Source organism: Mastigoproctus giganteus, chromosome 4 (genome assembly GCF_048544385.1).
Source record: "Mastigoproctus giganteus isolate SK-2022 chromosome 4, ASM4854438v1, whole genome shotgun sequence".
NCBI lineage: Eukaryota > Metazoa > Arthropoda > Arachnida > Uropygi > Thelyphonidae > Mastigoproctus > Mastigoproctus giganteus.
In genome coordinates, this window is record NC_143578.1 from 234,507,367 (window position 1) to 234,522,091 (window position 14,725).

Here is a 14,725-nt window from a genome sequence, read left to right on the forward strand (position 1 = left end):
AAAAAAAAACCTAAAAAAAACCTACAAAAGGGTGCACAAGAAAACCATCGTGAATGCCACTGATCTTGGGCCACCATTTAGAAAATATGAATGCTTTGGTGCAAAGATTGTATGTGTGAGGTTTGGAGGCAGGTCATGTAGACTGATGAGTCCTGATTTATGCTGAAAAGCATAATCAGGACTCATCAGATGGAAAGAATACATATACAGAAGAAACCACAAGACACCATTATTGTGGTGTACTTTTGGTCTCCTGATCTGACTGAAGTACTTTCAGAACGGCAAGGCAATCCACTTTAACAATTATGTGAATGACTCATTTGAAGAACATGAGGAAGACAGGAAGACTTCAAACATCTACCTGCCAGTCCAATCCTTAGATCTCAATCATATTGAACATCTGTGGGATGAACTGGAAAGGCATGTTCATCAGCACAATCCTATGTCCATATCGTCAGTCAGTCCAGGAATTGAGGACAGTCTTGATACATAAATGGTCCAATATTCCTCATGTCACTTTTCATCACCTTGTACAAAACCGAGAAGGTGCTTCTGTTTGAAGAGCTACTATGTAATAAATCATCATCTGTCATTCTGATGTTCTACAGGTTGATGTAAGAAGCCTCGCTACCATGCCCTGTCCATGTACTTCTTTCCATCATTGATTTCATTTCAGTTTCATCCTCTCTTAATGGCATCGGTCTTTATCATGTCCTGCCACCTCATTCTTGGTCTTTTGTCCTTTAACCCTTCACGGATTATCCCGAGATATCTCGTTTTTAGGTTTAAAAGTTATTTGGAACATACATGAAATATCTCAGGATACAATAATACCCGAAGCAAACAATAATACCTCCAAATTTAGGACTGAAACATATTTTCTCTAGTATTTATATGGCTAATTTTGCATTAGGCAGGTAAATCCCGAGTTTTTTCAGGATTTCCTTACACCTAGCAGCAAATGACTGGCTTTTGTTTTACTTATATTGTAGAACAGTATCGTACATTCCTGTGCCACCAGTAAGCAAAATATAATTTGCCATCCTAAATGCAGAATACTGAACCACAAAAATAATTCACAAAAACAATATCGAAAAATATTTCGGCACCCTCTTGAACTTCCGCCATAAGCGACGCTTACCTTGCCAATCCACTTGTGGCAGCCGTGTGTCAGAATGTAGTTAGTTCACAATTACAGCTTGTGGCGGGAGGTTACTGCTTGTGCATTCCACTTGATTTTTTAAATTTATTTATATAATGAGTAGTGAAGACTTTTTTTTTGTGCCTTTCTTTTAGCTCAAGCGCTAATTTATTTAAAAAATCTGTATAATTTGCGCACTTTTTGGCGTACCTGAGATAACTCAGGATAGCCCAAATGGGTTAATTACTCCCATGTATTTTCTACGAAAAAATTAGTAAATGACACAAAAAACTATACAAAGAGTATTCGCATGGTGCATACTTTTAATCAGTAAAATAAAAAAAAGTCGATCAGTTAGGGCACATTTTCCAGAAAAAAATGTTCCCGGAAGGGGTTAATTGTAAATCAAACATTCTTCTTGGCAAACACCTCTTGTTCATCCTCTTGGTTTTTCAACCTGAATTCTCTCCCTAATCACATCATTCCTGATTTTGTCGTGCCTTGTCTTTCTGCTTATGCTCCTCGCAAATCTCATTTCTGCCCCCTGCATTCTGCTTTCATCCATTTTCCTCATAGTCCAAGTTTCAGATGCATACGTCACAATTGGTATGTAATAGGTCTGGTATATGGCCTTCTTACACTTCAGTGGTATGTTCCTGTTCCAGATCTCTCTCTCTTGTCCGCCCATAGAAATTCCTGCCCACTTGTATCCTGCTACTTATTTCTTTGTCTGTCACTCCAGTCTTTGTGATTGTACTTCCTAGATACTTGAAGTTGTTAACCATTTTTAGCTTTCCCTTCCATTGTAATGTATCTGTCAGGCTTGCCACTCCTCTTTAGAACCATTACATCAATCTTCTCCTGACTGAAAACCAGTGTCCAAATTCATTGGCCATACTAGACCACATATCAACTTGCCATTGCACTTGTTCCCTGCTCTCTCCCCATATACAGAGGTCATCTGTGAAGAGCATGACTTTCATCTGGTTTTCTCCAAATTGTTTCGCCACTCTACATTTCACAGCATTCATGACAGCTATGGATAGTAGTGGTGACAGGATGCCTCCTTTCCTCAATCATGATGTTATTTCAAAGCTCTCTGTTAACCCCACCACTGTTCTTTGCTCACTGTGTTGGTGTAGATATCTCAATTCTCTCCACAAGATGTTCCCTATCCCCAAGTTTCTCAAAACCTCCCACACTTTCTCTCTATTCGCAGCATCAAATGCTTTCTTTATGTCCAAAAATGCCATCCATAATTCTTTATTGTGTTCATAACATTTTTCAATCAGTTGCCTAATGCAGAAAATTAGATCCACTGTCGATCTGCCACACCTAAAGCCATGCTGTTCCTCGGCATTCTAGTTTTCAATCATTCCTCTTATCTTCTGCTCCAACACTCTCTCATATAGCTCACTCACATGTGATGTCAGTGTGGAGCAGTGCAGGCGGTCTGCAAGAGTAGCTCATGGTGTCTTGTCAATGATATACAGGAATTTTTCTAGCAGGGATAAGGAAGTGATTATCCCCTTGTATAAGGCAATGGTCAGGCCACATCTTGAGTACTGTTACAGGTCTGGAGTCTTCATTTTAAGAAGGATGTAGAGCTGCTAGAACAAGTACAGAGAAGGGCAACAAGATTAGTGAATGGAATAAAAGGTTGCTCCTATGAAGAAAGGCTTAAGTTTTGCAAATTGTGTCTGGAGACTAGGCACCTTCAGAGTGATTTTATTGAGGTATATAAGGCCTTGAATGGTTTGAGCAAGCTCAGTGCTGATGGGATTCTTCGTCTTGCTCAGATTGATCACCTGAGGGGACATAAATTCAAATTGTGGAAAGACAGTTGTAGAATAGATGTGGGGAAGTTTGCCTTTAGCCAGTGGGTTGATTGCTGGAGCAAACTTCCATAAAGTTGACAGCTTAAATAAATTCAAGACAGAATTAGATAAACATTTGGAGCAAAAGGATGGGTTAAATCAGAGGAGGTTTTTTATTTTGGCTGATGGCTGATTTGGCATATTCCATCTTATTTAGCAATCTTTCATGCAGGACTGAGTAAAATTCTTTGCTAAAGTTATGCCCAACTCTTCAGTGACACTGTCATATTTGTTTATCAGGCTAGTTAAACAAGATTTTCCCTTTAAAAAACTATTTCCTTGAGTGCCATTTCTATCTAGATGAACTCATATTGCATTCTTAATCACCATCTACATGATTGCTCTTACCACTAAAGTCAGATTGACTAGTCTGTTGTTACCTGCTTTTTTTTAGCAGCAGCCTTACATATTGTTAATACATTGGCACTTTTAAGTTTAATCATGAAGCCCACCTGACCTTAATGAATTGATATACTCCCTTGTCACTTCCCCAAAATTACCTCAGGACCTTTTCTTGCCCTCAGGCTTAAATATTTTTCTAGTAAACAATCCTCTGTAATCATTTACTGTAATGATTGATATGAAGTACCCATTCATATCAATATTAGCTGGGTAATTCACCACTACCCACATCAATTACATACTGATGTAATTGATGTGGGTAATGGTGAATTAACCAACTTGATTTTCTGTTTTATTGATTATATATATATGTAGTAGTAGTAGTAGTGGCACGTCATGCAAGAAAGCAAGTGTATGAGCTTATGCAGCATCGGCCAAAAAAAAAAAATCACACCATTCCCTCCAAATGCCTGTCCAGTTCCTCCTTAAATTTATTCACCTATCAACTTCCACAACGACAGATGGAAGTTTGTTCCAGCAATTAACCACCCGCTGGCTAAAGGCAAATTTCCGCACATCTATTCTACATCTGTCTTTTCTTAATTTGAATTTATGCCCCCTTAGGCGTAATCTGAACAAGTGGAAGGATCCCATCAGAATTCAGTGTGCTCAACCCATTCAAGGCCTTATATATCTCAATCAGATCACCGTACAGGTGCCTAGTCTCCAGCCACTGCAATTTGCAGAACTTAAGCCTCTCTTGGTAAGAGGATCACTTCATTCCCCTCACCAATCTTGTTGCCCTTCTCTGTACACACTCAAGTAAATCTACATCCTTCCTAAAATGAGGCCTCCAGACCTGTATGCAGTACTCGAGGCGTGGCCTGACCATTGCCTTATACAGAGGGACAATCATCTCCTTTTCCCTGCTAACAAAATTCCTATATATCATTGACAAAACCCCATGACCTGCCCTGGTAGCCTGTCTGCATTGCTCAGAAAACTTCATATCTGACTGCACAATTACTCCCAGGTCTTTTTCATTTTCTACCACCTTAAGTGTAGTACCACACAGTTGGTACTTTTCTCTCGGGTTACTTCTACCCATATGCAGTACTTTGCATTTGTCAAGGTTAAACTTCAGTTGCCACTTCTTAGCCCATCAGCCCAAATTATCTAGATCCTGTTGCAGTAGCACACTGCCATTACTGTCTTTAACAACCCTGCCAACCTTTGTATCATCTGCAAACTTCGACACTAAGCCTGATATACCTTCATCAATATCATTGATAAATATACAAAACAACAGTGGACCCAACACCGAACCCTGTGGGACTCCACTAATAACATTAGTCCACGAAGAGCAGCACCCATTGATTACCACCCTCTGTCTTCTCCCACTCAACCATCCTTTTATCCATTGTAGCAACTTACCCTTAATACCATTCTGCTCCAATTTGTGCAATAGTCTTCCATGCGCAACAGTGTCAAAAGCTTTTCTGAAATCCAAATATATGATATCAAAATTATTTTTCGCATCCAGTTCCTTTGTAACCACATCATAATAACCTATCAAATTTGTCAGACAAGACTTTCCCTTAACAAACCCATGCTGTGTGTGAATTATTGCCACAGTCTTGTCTAGATGATCCTGCAATGCATCTTTAACCAGTGACTCCATTATTTTACCCATTTTATTTTATTTTTTATTATTTTATAAATAATGTAAAATTATGTAAAATTATTTTAGACAATGTAAAACTTGTCTGCTGTGTTTTGAGTTATTGCAGTAGGTAATGATTTTATTTGATGAGGAAACTTTAGAATTAGGGCAAAAATTGTTATCTTTAAGTTTAAAGTACAGAAAAACTAAATTACTGATATTCAGAAAAGCAGTTTAACATCACATGTTTATAGCAGCAATGCCAGAAAGAGGCAATGTATGCTTCACTTGGCATACTTTGAAATTTTGTTTGCATACTAATACTTTTATAAAGTGGAACAGAAATCTGCACTGTACAAGTTACCTTTACTTGATGTACAGGTCGTATGAAAACACAGAATAGTATGGCTATTTGGAGTGATAGTGGAAATGCTGAATATGTAAAGCTCCAAAAAAAAAATGAAATATATATATATATACAAAAAAAATTCAAAATTCATGAGTTGTACATTTAGCTGGATTAGTCATATGGCTATCATATATGTTGACAAGTAAGGAGGCTGCTAGTTTGGGGCCCCTGTGCTCCCACAAAAAAATGTATGGCCCACTGTAAATTGTGATACAAAAAAATATCCTGAATTCATTATGTATACAGGCACAATTCTTGTGTATTGGCCATCTGAAGAATAAACAGGAATTTATTATTTATTTTCAATTTTTTATCCATTATATAGTTTTTTTTGTTTTTTGCTTTTTATTTCATTTAATCATCTGAAGATCTTCAACAAATGGTCCTGTATCCTTTGTATACTGAAATCGTGGTGTTTCACTCATTAAAATATTAATTCAGTTTCTGGTGCTGTTTATTAGGTGTTGATATTTTGACACCATTTTGATAACTTATGAAAAAAATATATATATATATACTTTTTCTTCAAGACCAGATGTGATCATTCATGGAGCCTGACTTTGCTTATCCATAAAAAGGCTGCAATACACATGGAAATGAATCAGAAAAGTACACAAACAGTTTGTTGTATCAAGAATTTTTTATATATATATATTTTTTCTCTGAATTATAAAATTCAGCTCAGCTAGCCACTGACACCAAAGAGTTACTGTGATGGGCACTCTCTTCATTTGGCATTTTTGGGTCAGCATTGGTCAGCAAAAATATCACAAGTGATATTTACCCCAGTGTCATTAGGAACAATTTATGTCCTGTTTGTAAGGCTATGGCATTGGCATGGATGAAAACTGCATGGGTTGTCCTGGGAGTTTCTGGATGAAATTTTTGACTGTTTTCTAACTGCTATATGGCAAGGAACTGGCATGGCTTCCATTGTCACTTGATTTAAGCCAATGTGATTTTTATCTCTTGGTTTATCTCAAAGACAGTTGAAGATGAATTTTTTTCTTTGTTGGAGAAGCATATTCTTCACAACTTCACACTCTGATTGTGACACATTATTGAAAAGCATAAAGGACTGAACATTTTGTGGCATGAATTTTCCAACACTGCTAAATGTACTTCATGTTAATTTGTTTCTAAAGAATATTTTAAAAAAAAAAATATATATATATATATGTTCTTCAGATGAATAAAATGGTATGATGAATAAAAAATCACCCTGTATATTAATGCTATACTAAAATATATTTGTGCAAAAATATCTTGCAAGTGGGAACCTAACCTCCTCCCCTCCATTTCCTCCATGCTGATGTTCCATTTTCACTTAATTTTGTCTAATTAAAAGAAAACCTAACCGTCTTTTTAAAAAATTGTGTTCATTAATTTTAACATCTGTTAGTAGAAAAGTCAATATTACGTTGATTTTCTGAAACAAAATGATATTTCTAGAAATTGTAATAGCACTAAAGCATTAATTAAATATTCTTAAAATGGTGATATATGTTTATATGAATAGGCAGACATCCTTGCTGATATTGACTGGAATGGATGGTTATATACCCCTGGAATGCCTCCTGTGAAACCAGAGTAAGTTTAAAAAAAAAAAAAAAAAAACTTCTGTTGGATGGATCCTATTTATACATAATTATTTATCAGATTTATTTAACTTAAATGAAATTATTTGAAATAATATTAAATTTCTGCCATAGCAAAACAAATTTATCATTAGCACCCGGGGTCTAATGGGATTAAATCCTCATAAACCAAGATATTGTTTTCACAAGGATAGGAGGTTAATTTCCTTCAAAGTTAACTCCTTCAGCATGTACACACTCCACTTGCTGTCAATGCTGGAAGTGCCTCTAAAACTCTTTTTATAGAATCGTAAGTTACTCAGTTACATTTTGTTTAATTATTTCCGAATTTAGTAAACAAAAAGTCATAGGAACTATTCTGTTGATCTTGGAAGTTGTCTGCCTTGTGTGTATGGAACACTTTTTCACTTTTTTTTCCCTTAGCTCAACTGCAGTTTTGCTTTTGTTCCTCTGTCAGCAGTTAACAAACTTGAATGAACTTTTTTATTAATACTCTAAGGCAGGGGTGGGCAACCTTTATAAATGGAGGGCCAAATAAAATGTCTGAGGTACACGTGAGCCAAAATTTTTTTTTTTTTTTTTAGCTTTCCAATTTTTAGGATTATTAAAATGGTGTATAACGAAAAAATTGTCATAAATAGTTTTATGTTATTTACCGTAATATTTATACATACACGTACATATAATTAATTTTATTAATAAAAAAAAGAAATACAAATTCAAGATAAAATTACAAAAATACAGTTATGGTGGAACTGATATTCGGGTGACACTTCAGCCAAGTGGACCCAATTTTGGCGAAGTCCGGACGGTCTATGACAGCCAAATCCTCTGCTTGCACCTTCACGATGGTGGGACTGTTAGTAATCCTGGGTATAACCTCCATGCACAAGTACATGGTGGGTGACCACCCAGGTGTGAACCAACGTAAGCAGGGGTCGAGGTGTGGCGCCCACACCACATGGAGGAACGCCGCCCCTCTATGTTACCAGGCAGTACTAGGTGGTAGATGACTCTCATCAACCGGTGAAATACCACCACTTTGCTTATTGGAGGCTTGAAGTGGTGGAACCCATGTTTAGTCTCTAGAGCTAAGTTCCGGCCAACCCTTCCCTATCTCTTCCATCATGCAGTATGAGTGATGATTTTTGAGGTTATGATGAATGTCGTGGCGAGATCCAATATTCCTTACATTTCGAGGGTACAGCTCTAAAACGGTGTTCGCAGGCCGGCCGCTAGATAGTACACCGGACCAAACCTATTGGTAACTCTCTAGGAGGCTTCCGGATCAGCTAGTGTATAATCTTGCTACCTCTACTCTGCCAGATAGTGACTGGAGGGAGTCTGAGTAGTGTGTATGCGGGGAGCATTGTCGAGGCCACGTTATGTCAAGGATCTGGGTATATTCTTACCACATGTACGCCATATCCAAAAATTTCATTACTTCATACAGCATGTCCCACCCACTTTTTCTTACTATTGAATACACCATGAATTGTCAAAATAATAGAGCAAGCTTATCTGCGAAAAGATCTAAACCTCCCAAGGACTTCCTAATTCATTTCACAAATATACGTGGTCTCAATTCGAATCTCAACGATGTCCATTTCCACTTGCAATCTTCCAAACCCCATGTACTTTTTCTGACTGAATCTCAGTTATCAGTTGATTCAACTACTGCTCATCTCAGATGTCCAAATTATTTGCTGTATGATTCCTTTTGCCTCAAAGGTGGTACTTGTGCATATGTCCGTTCTGATATTCCCTGTCAGAGACTTGGCAATTTGGAATCTCCTCTCTTTGATCTTCTCTGGTTTAAAATCTCTCTACCTCATTGTGTCAAATTCATCTGTTGTCTCTACCGTTCTCCCAACTCCACTAATCACTTGGAGCTCTTTGACTTCCTCTCTTTGCAACTTGACTTTCTCCAGTCCAACTTTCCTAACAGTGAGGTAATTTTCCTTGGTGATTTTAACGTTCACAACTCCAGCTGGCTTCCGTTTTCTAGTTACACCGACCCAGCAGGTCGAGATGCTGAGGCTTTTGCAATTACTAATGACCTTGCACAGATTGTTCATTTACCTACAAGAATACCGGACAATCCTAATCATACAGCCAATACACTTGATCTTTTTCTCACAAACAACCCTTCTAAGTACACGGTCGATGTGAAAGGTCCTTTAGGCACTTCAGATCACAACTTGGTGATTGTCTCTTCTCCAATGGAACCTTTATCTCATGGCTATTCCCAACCTCATGTGTTTGGTATTACAAGAATGCAAAATGGGATGACCTGAGAGACTTCTTTTCTTCTTTTCCTTGGTCTGATTACTGTTTCAAAACTTCTGATGTCAACGTTTGCTCAGATCGTGTCAGTGAAATTATTCTTGCAGGAATGGAATCCTTTATCCCACACTCCACTTTAAAATCTCGTCCTTTATCTAAACCTTGGTTCTCCAACAAATGTGCTAAGGCTGTCCAAGAGAAGAATGTTGCATATCGTAACTGGCTTGTTTCTAATTCTTCAGTTTCATTTTCTGCCTACACCAAAGCTCGCAACAATTGTAAAGCAGTTATTAATCAGTCCAAACTAGAGTTTGAACAGGCTAAGAGTAGAAAACTTGCTTCTTGCCCTAATGGTAGCCGAGCATTCTGGTCTCTTGCCAAAGCTATTGGCCACAACTTTTGCCCATCTCTGCTCCCATCTCTGTCCAAACCAGATGGTTCTGTTGTCACTTCAGCCAAGGATAAAGCTGACCTGCTAGCATCCCATTTTTCTTCCAGCTCATGTATTAATGATCTTGGTAAACCACCTCCCACCATTCCTAACACGCTCCATTCAATGCGTTCTGTGGTCTTCCGTCAAAAGGATATCAGAAGGATTTTGATGAATCTTGATGCTAAGAAAGCTCCAGGTCCTGATGGTATTTCTCCACTTGTTCTCAAAACCTGTACCCCTGAACTTACTCCTATTCTTTGCCGCCTTTTTTCACTTTCTTATTCCAAAGGTGTTTTTCCTTCTGCTTGGAAATTTGCTCATATCCAGCCAGTTCCTAAAAAGGGTGACAAATCCCTCCCATCCAATTATCGTCCCATTGCAATTACTTCTACTCTTTCTAAAGTAATGGAGAAATCAATTAACCGCCAACTCTTAAACTACCTAGAAACCTTCCGTCTGATCAACGATCGCCAGTATGGATTCCGTCAGTGTTGATCCACTGGTGATATTCTGGCTTATGTTACCCATTTATGGACTAATTCAATGGAAAGGTTCGGTGAAACACAAGTAGTTGCTCTTGACATCTCAAAGGCTTTTGATCGTGTTTGACATAAAGGTCTTCTAAACAAGCTTCCATCTTATGGTTTGCCAACTGTTTTTAGTAATTGGTTATCCAGTTTTCTCTCTGATCGCTCACTGAGGGTGATGGTAGATGGCTCTCTGTCTTCTAACTTCTCCACTAATGCCGGTGTCCCCCAAGGTTCAGTTCTTGCCCCCACTCTTTTCCTTTTGTATATCAATGACCTTCTTCCATTGACTGGAAATCCTATCCCTAGTTTTGCCGATGATAGCACATTGCATTCAACTTTCCATTTTGAGAAACCTTGTCCTGCTCAATCAGCTTCAAGTTCTCGAAAATCTGCTGCCAATTCCTTAAATGCCGATCTTCAGGTAATTCTCCAGTGGGGCAAAGACAACTTAGTTGATTTCAACCCTTCTAAAACTCAGTCTTGTCTTATATCTCGCAAAAAGGATTCTTCTGCTCCTATGCTTATCTTTAGTGACACTCCGATTTCTAGGCAAAATGATATATCTCTTTTGGGGATTACCCTGACTTCTAATCTCTCTTGGCACAAGCACATTACAAATATTGCTTCCTCTGCATCTAAAAAACTTGGTTTTCTCTTTCGCTCTCGGCGTTACTTTTCTTCCAAACAGCTGCTCACTCTGTATAAATCGCAAATCCGCCCTGCCATGGAATATTGTTCCCACATCTGGGGTGGTGCCTCCAAAACCTCTCTCAGGCTTCTTGATTCCATTCAGAAGAGGGCAGTTAGGTTAATTAATGATTCATCTCTAACAGAGTCTCTCCACTCGCTTTCTCATAGACGTACTGTTTCTGCTGCATGCCTCTTCTACAGATACTTCCATGGGCACTGTTCTTCTGAATTGGCTTCTATGATTCCCACTCTCTCTTTCAAAACAGTCCGAACACGTGCCGCCACCAGCCAACATCCATTTACTGTCCAGCTTCAAACCCACAGAACCAACTTTTCATCTTCCTCATTTATTCATTCAACTGCCGTTTTCTGGAACAACCTTCCTTCATACGTATTTCCTGAAAATTACAATCTACAGAAGTTCAAGTCCAATGTCAACAAATATCTTCTTTCGTCTTTTCAACCTCCAACCCAAGCACGGTACTAAGTACTATAGGTTCCAATACCTCTCGTGTTTGGGGTTCTCATAAAAAAAAAAAAAAAAAAAAATTATGGTAACAAATACAAATACAATTCTAGTAACAAAAATTGCAATATTTTATTTTTTTAATATTTAATGAGAGATTTGAAACTGTTTATTTTTATCAGTGAATCGATATCTGGATTGATATTTGTTGTAGGATTGTGCAGAGTATTTTCTAAATTTACATCAGAAATTCCATTAATTCAAAAATATATATAATAAATATATTTTGAAAACAACCATGGCCTGGATTATGCACATTTGCAGGCCGGAGTTGGCCCACGGGCTTTGCTCACTACCTGCTCTAAGGTTCAGAAGAGTTTATCAATATATAGAAAAAATATAATACCACCGTATTTAGCAGTCGTTTGGACTAGAATCACAATCAACCCAATTGTGCATACTGCTGTACCTTCATTTGACCACTTGACCATAGCCTGCCTTGGTTGCAACATGCCTTATTCCAAAATTTTCAGTTAAAATGGCCTAATGTCTAAAAGAAAATATGTCTGTTTCAAAAGTTATCTGTGTCTGATGAGTTTCTGTCTCAGCTGTTTGTATGTTCAAGACTTGATTATGAATCAAATTCACAACCTGCAAGTGGAACTAAAATTGAAAACTTGTGTGTAACTCTTACTTAAGTGATGAAAAACTTTTCCATAATCTGATTAAGCAACATGCTCATTTTAAAGTTGTGTGATGACTGGAAACTGTAGCTGGCAGCTTTCTAAAAGCTGTTTTCTCATTTCATTGAAAAATGTGACATTCTGTATACTTTAATAAAAGTCTAGTTTTAATCTTTATGTTAGTTTTTATCATAATTTTTATTGTATATAAAAAACACTACATTTTCTGTTTTTATCTTTTTTTCTTATTTAGATATGATACATCTCTTGTTGATCGATGCACCTCACTGTGCCAGAAATGGGTTAAAGCAGACAGCAGCGATGTTGAAAAGTTTTCTTCTTCTGACATTGAAGAAATGACTTCCAAACAAGTACGGGAATTCCTTGCACAGCTTCTTAATGAGGTCAGTTATTCTTTGTTCTTAGGCTTTTAATATGAAACAGAGGAAATTTAAGGTATTTTCAAAGAAAGATTGAAAATATTTAGAATCTGTTATATACACCAAGATAAAAATTAATATTCAGATTCATCAATTAAGAAAATTTACATTGAATGCTATAGCATATATAAATATCATATATATGAAAAAAAAATACTTATAATTATATATGAAAAAAAATACTTATGAAAAAAAAAAAATTATATATATATATATATATATATATATACTTTTCCTTCAAGGCCAGATGATTTGGCCTTGAAGGAAAAGTCTGACTAACTTAAAGAAATTTACAACCACGTGTAAATTTCTTTAAGTTAGTCAGAAATTATTAGATCATTGATTGTTGGAACAAGTTGCCCTTGCAGGTAGTTGAGGCTGACAGTTTGAATAAATTCAGAGGTCAGCTGGATAGTTACTTGTGTGAGGAGGTAAGCATATAATTTGTATTTTCTTATTTATGTAGGGTTTTTTTTTTTTTCTTGCCAGAGCAGCAGAAGCCTGTGGGTTTCCTTGAACCATATGGCAAATGCTATTAAAAAAAAAAAAAAAAAAAAGTAAAGTGCAGCCATTATCAACCCACTGCAGGATGGAAGCCTCCTCAGCAATTCATGCTGAGGGAAATGGACCATAATCTGCCACGCTGGTCCAGTGCGGGTTGGCAGATCGACCGTATTCAGCAGTCAGGGGCTTGAACCCTGGTCTACGCAAAGAGCGTGTGCTACTGCACTCCCGCTCCTGCCCACTCGGCTACGGAGGCCTTATGCTATTACTAGAAATTAAATTTTATTTCTTTTTTTAATACTTGTGACAAATTTATTTTAAAATTTTTTAGGTGCATCATTCACAATTCCATAATGCACCTGTTAGCTTCATAGTCCATTTCTAACTCCCTGTGGAAAAATTTTCATGAAACTTTTTGTTTGGATTTTTTAGAGCAATTGAACAATCAATATTTAATTAAAATTACATAAACAGTATTAGTATTAGAAATACATCATTTTTTGTCCTCCCCCATAATATCTAGATTTCTCTATGTGCATATATAGAAATGAAGGTATCGTTCAGACATTATTCAATAAATACATGCCATATCAATGCCAAATTTTCAGCGTATTGTCTATTAGTCCTTAATAAAATTTTAGGTCCAATTCTGATTCCATAGCTTCCTCTCCAATCTCCCACTTTTAGCATTAGCAGTAGCATATGATGCAAGTACGTAAGTTTATATAGCATAAGCCAAAAAAAAAAATCCCATTTCACCTATTCATTCTCTGCAGTAGTTAGTGTCTCTAGCTCTTCCGTGAATTTATTTAAGTTACCAACTTCCACAACAACAGGGGCGCCTCCTTACCAGGTGAGAAGAAGCAGCAGTGGCACATGCCTCTTGATTAGACCGGCGTTCGAGCCCGTCACCACCAAATGTGGAGGATGCGGAAAGGTCAGGGAATGACCACAGCATATCCTGGAGCAATATCTTAGTTGCTAATGCTCCTAAAAACCAAACAACAACAACAACCACAACAATATATGGAAATTTGTTCCAGAAATCAACTGCCCTGGCTAAAGGCAAACTTCTGCACATCTATTCTGCGGCTGCCCTTCCTCAATTTGAGTGTGTGTGTGTGTGTGTGTGTGTGTGTGTGTGTGTGTGTGTGTGTGTGTGTGTGTGTGTGTGTGTGTGTGTGTGTGTGTGTGTGTGGTCTGAGGAAGAGGAAGAATCCCATCAGCATTGAGTTTGCTCAATCCTTTCAAAACCTTAAACACCTCAATAAGATCAACTAACAGTTGCCTAGTCTCCACTGCAATTTACAGAACTGAACCCTTTCTTGGTAACAACACAAGTTATGCTCACCAATCTTGTTGCCCTTCTCTGTACTCCTTCCAGCAGCTCCACATCCTTCCTAAAATGAGGCTTCCAGACCTGTATGCAGTACTCAAGATGTTGCCTGACTGTTGCCTTATACAATAGAATAATCACCTCCTTATCTCTGCTACCAAAATTCCTGTATTATTGACAGAACCACATGATCTGTCCTGGCAGCCTGTCTGCATTGCTCAGAGAAATTCCATATCTGCCTGCACAATTACCCCCAGGTCTTTTTCATTTTCCACTACCCTGAGTGTAGTAGCACACAGTTGGTAAGTTACTCTGGAATTACTGCCA

General features: G+C 37.6%; 1 protein-coding gene across 2 annotated transcripts in view; it reads left to right on the plus strand.

Annotated features, from left to right (window-relative positions):
- LOC150087502 (leukotriene A-4 hydrolase) overlaps window positions 1-14,725 on the plus strand; it is a 122,910-nt gene that overhangs the window by 84,985 nt on the left and 23,200 nt on the right. For both annotated transcript variants that reach the window (XM_090371218.1, XM_090371217.1), the window contains exons 13-14: window positions 6,952-7,022; window positions 12,372-12,522. In XM_090371218.1, the coding sequence (XP_090227344.1) occupies window positions 6,952-7,022; window positions 12,372-12,522 (222 nt within the window). The remainder of the gene's footprint in view (window positions 1-6,951; window positions 7,023-12,371; window positions 12,523-14,725) is intronic.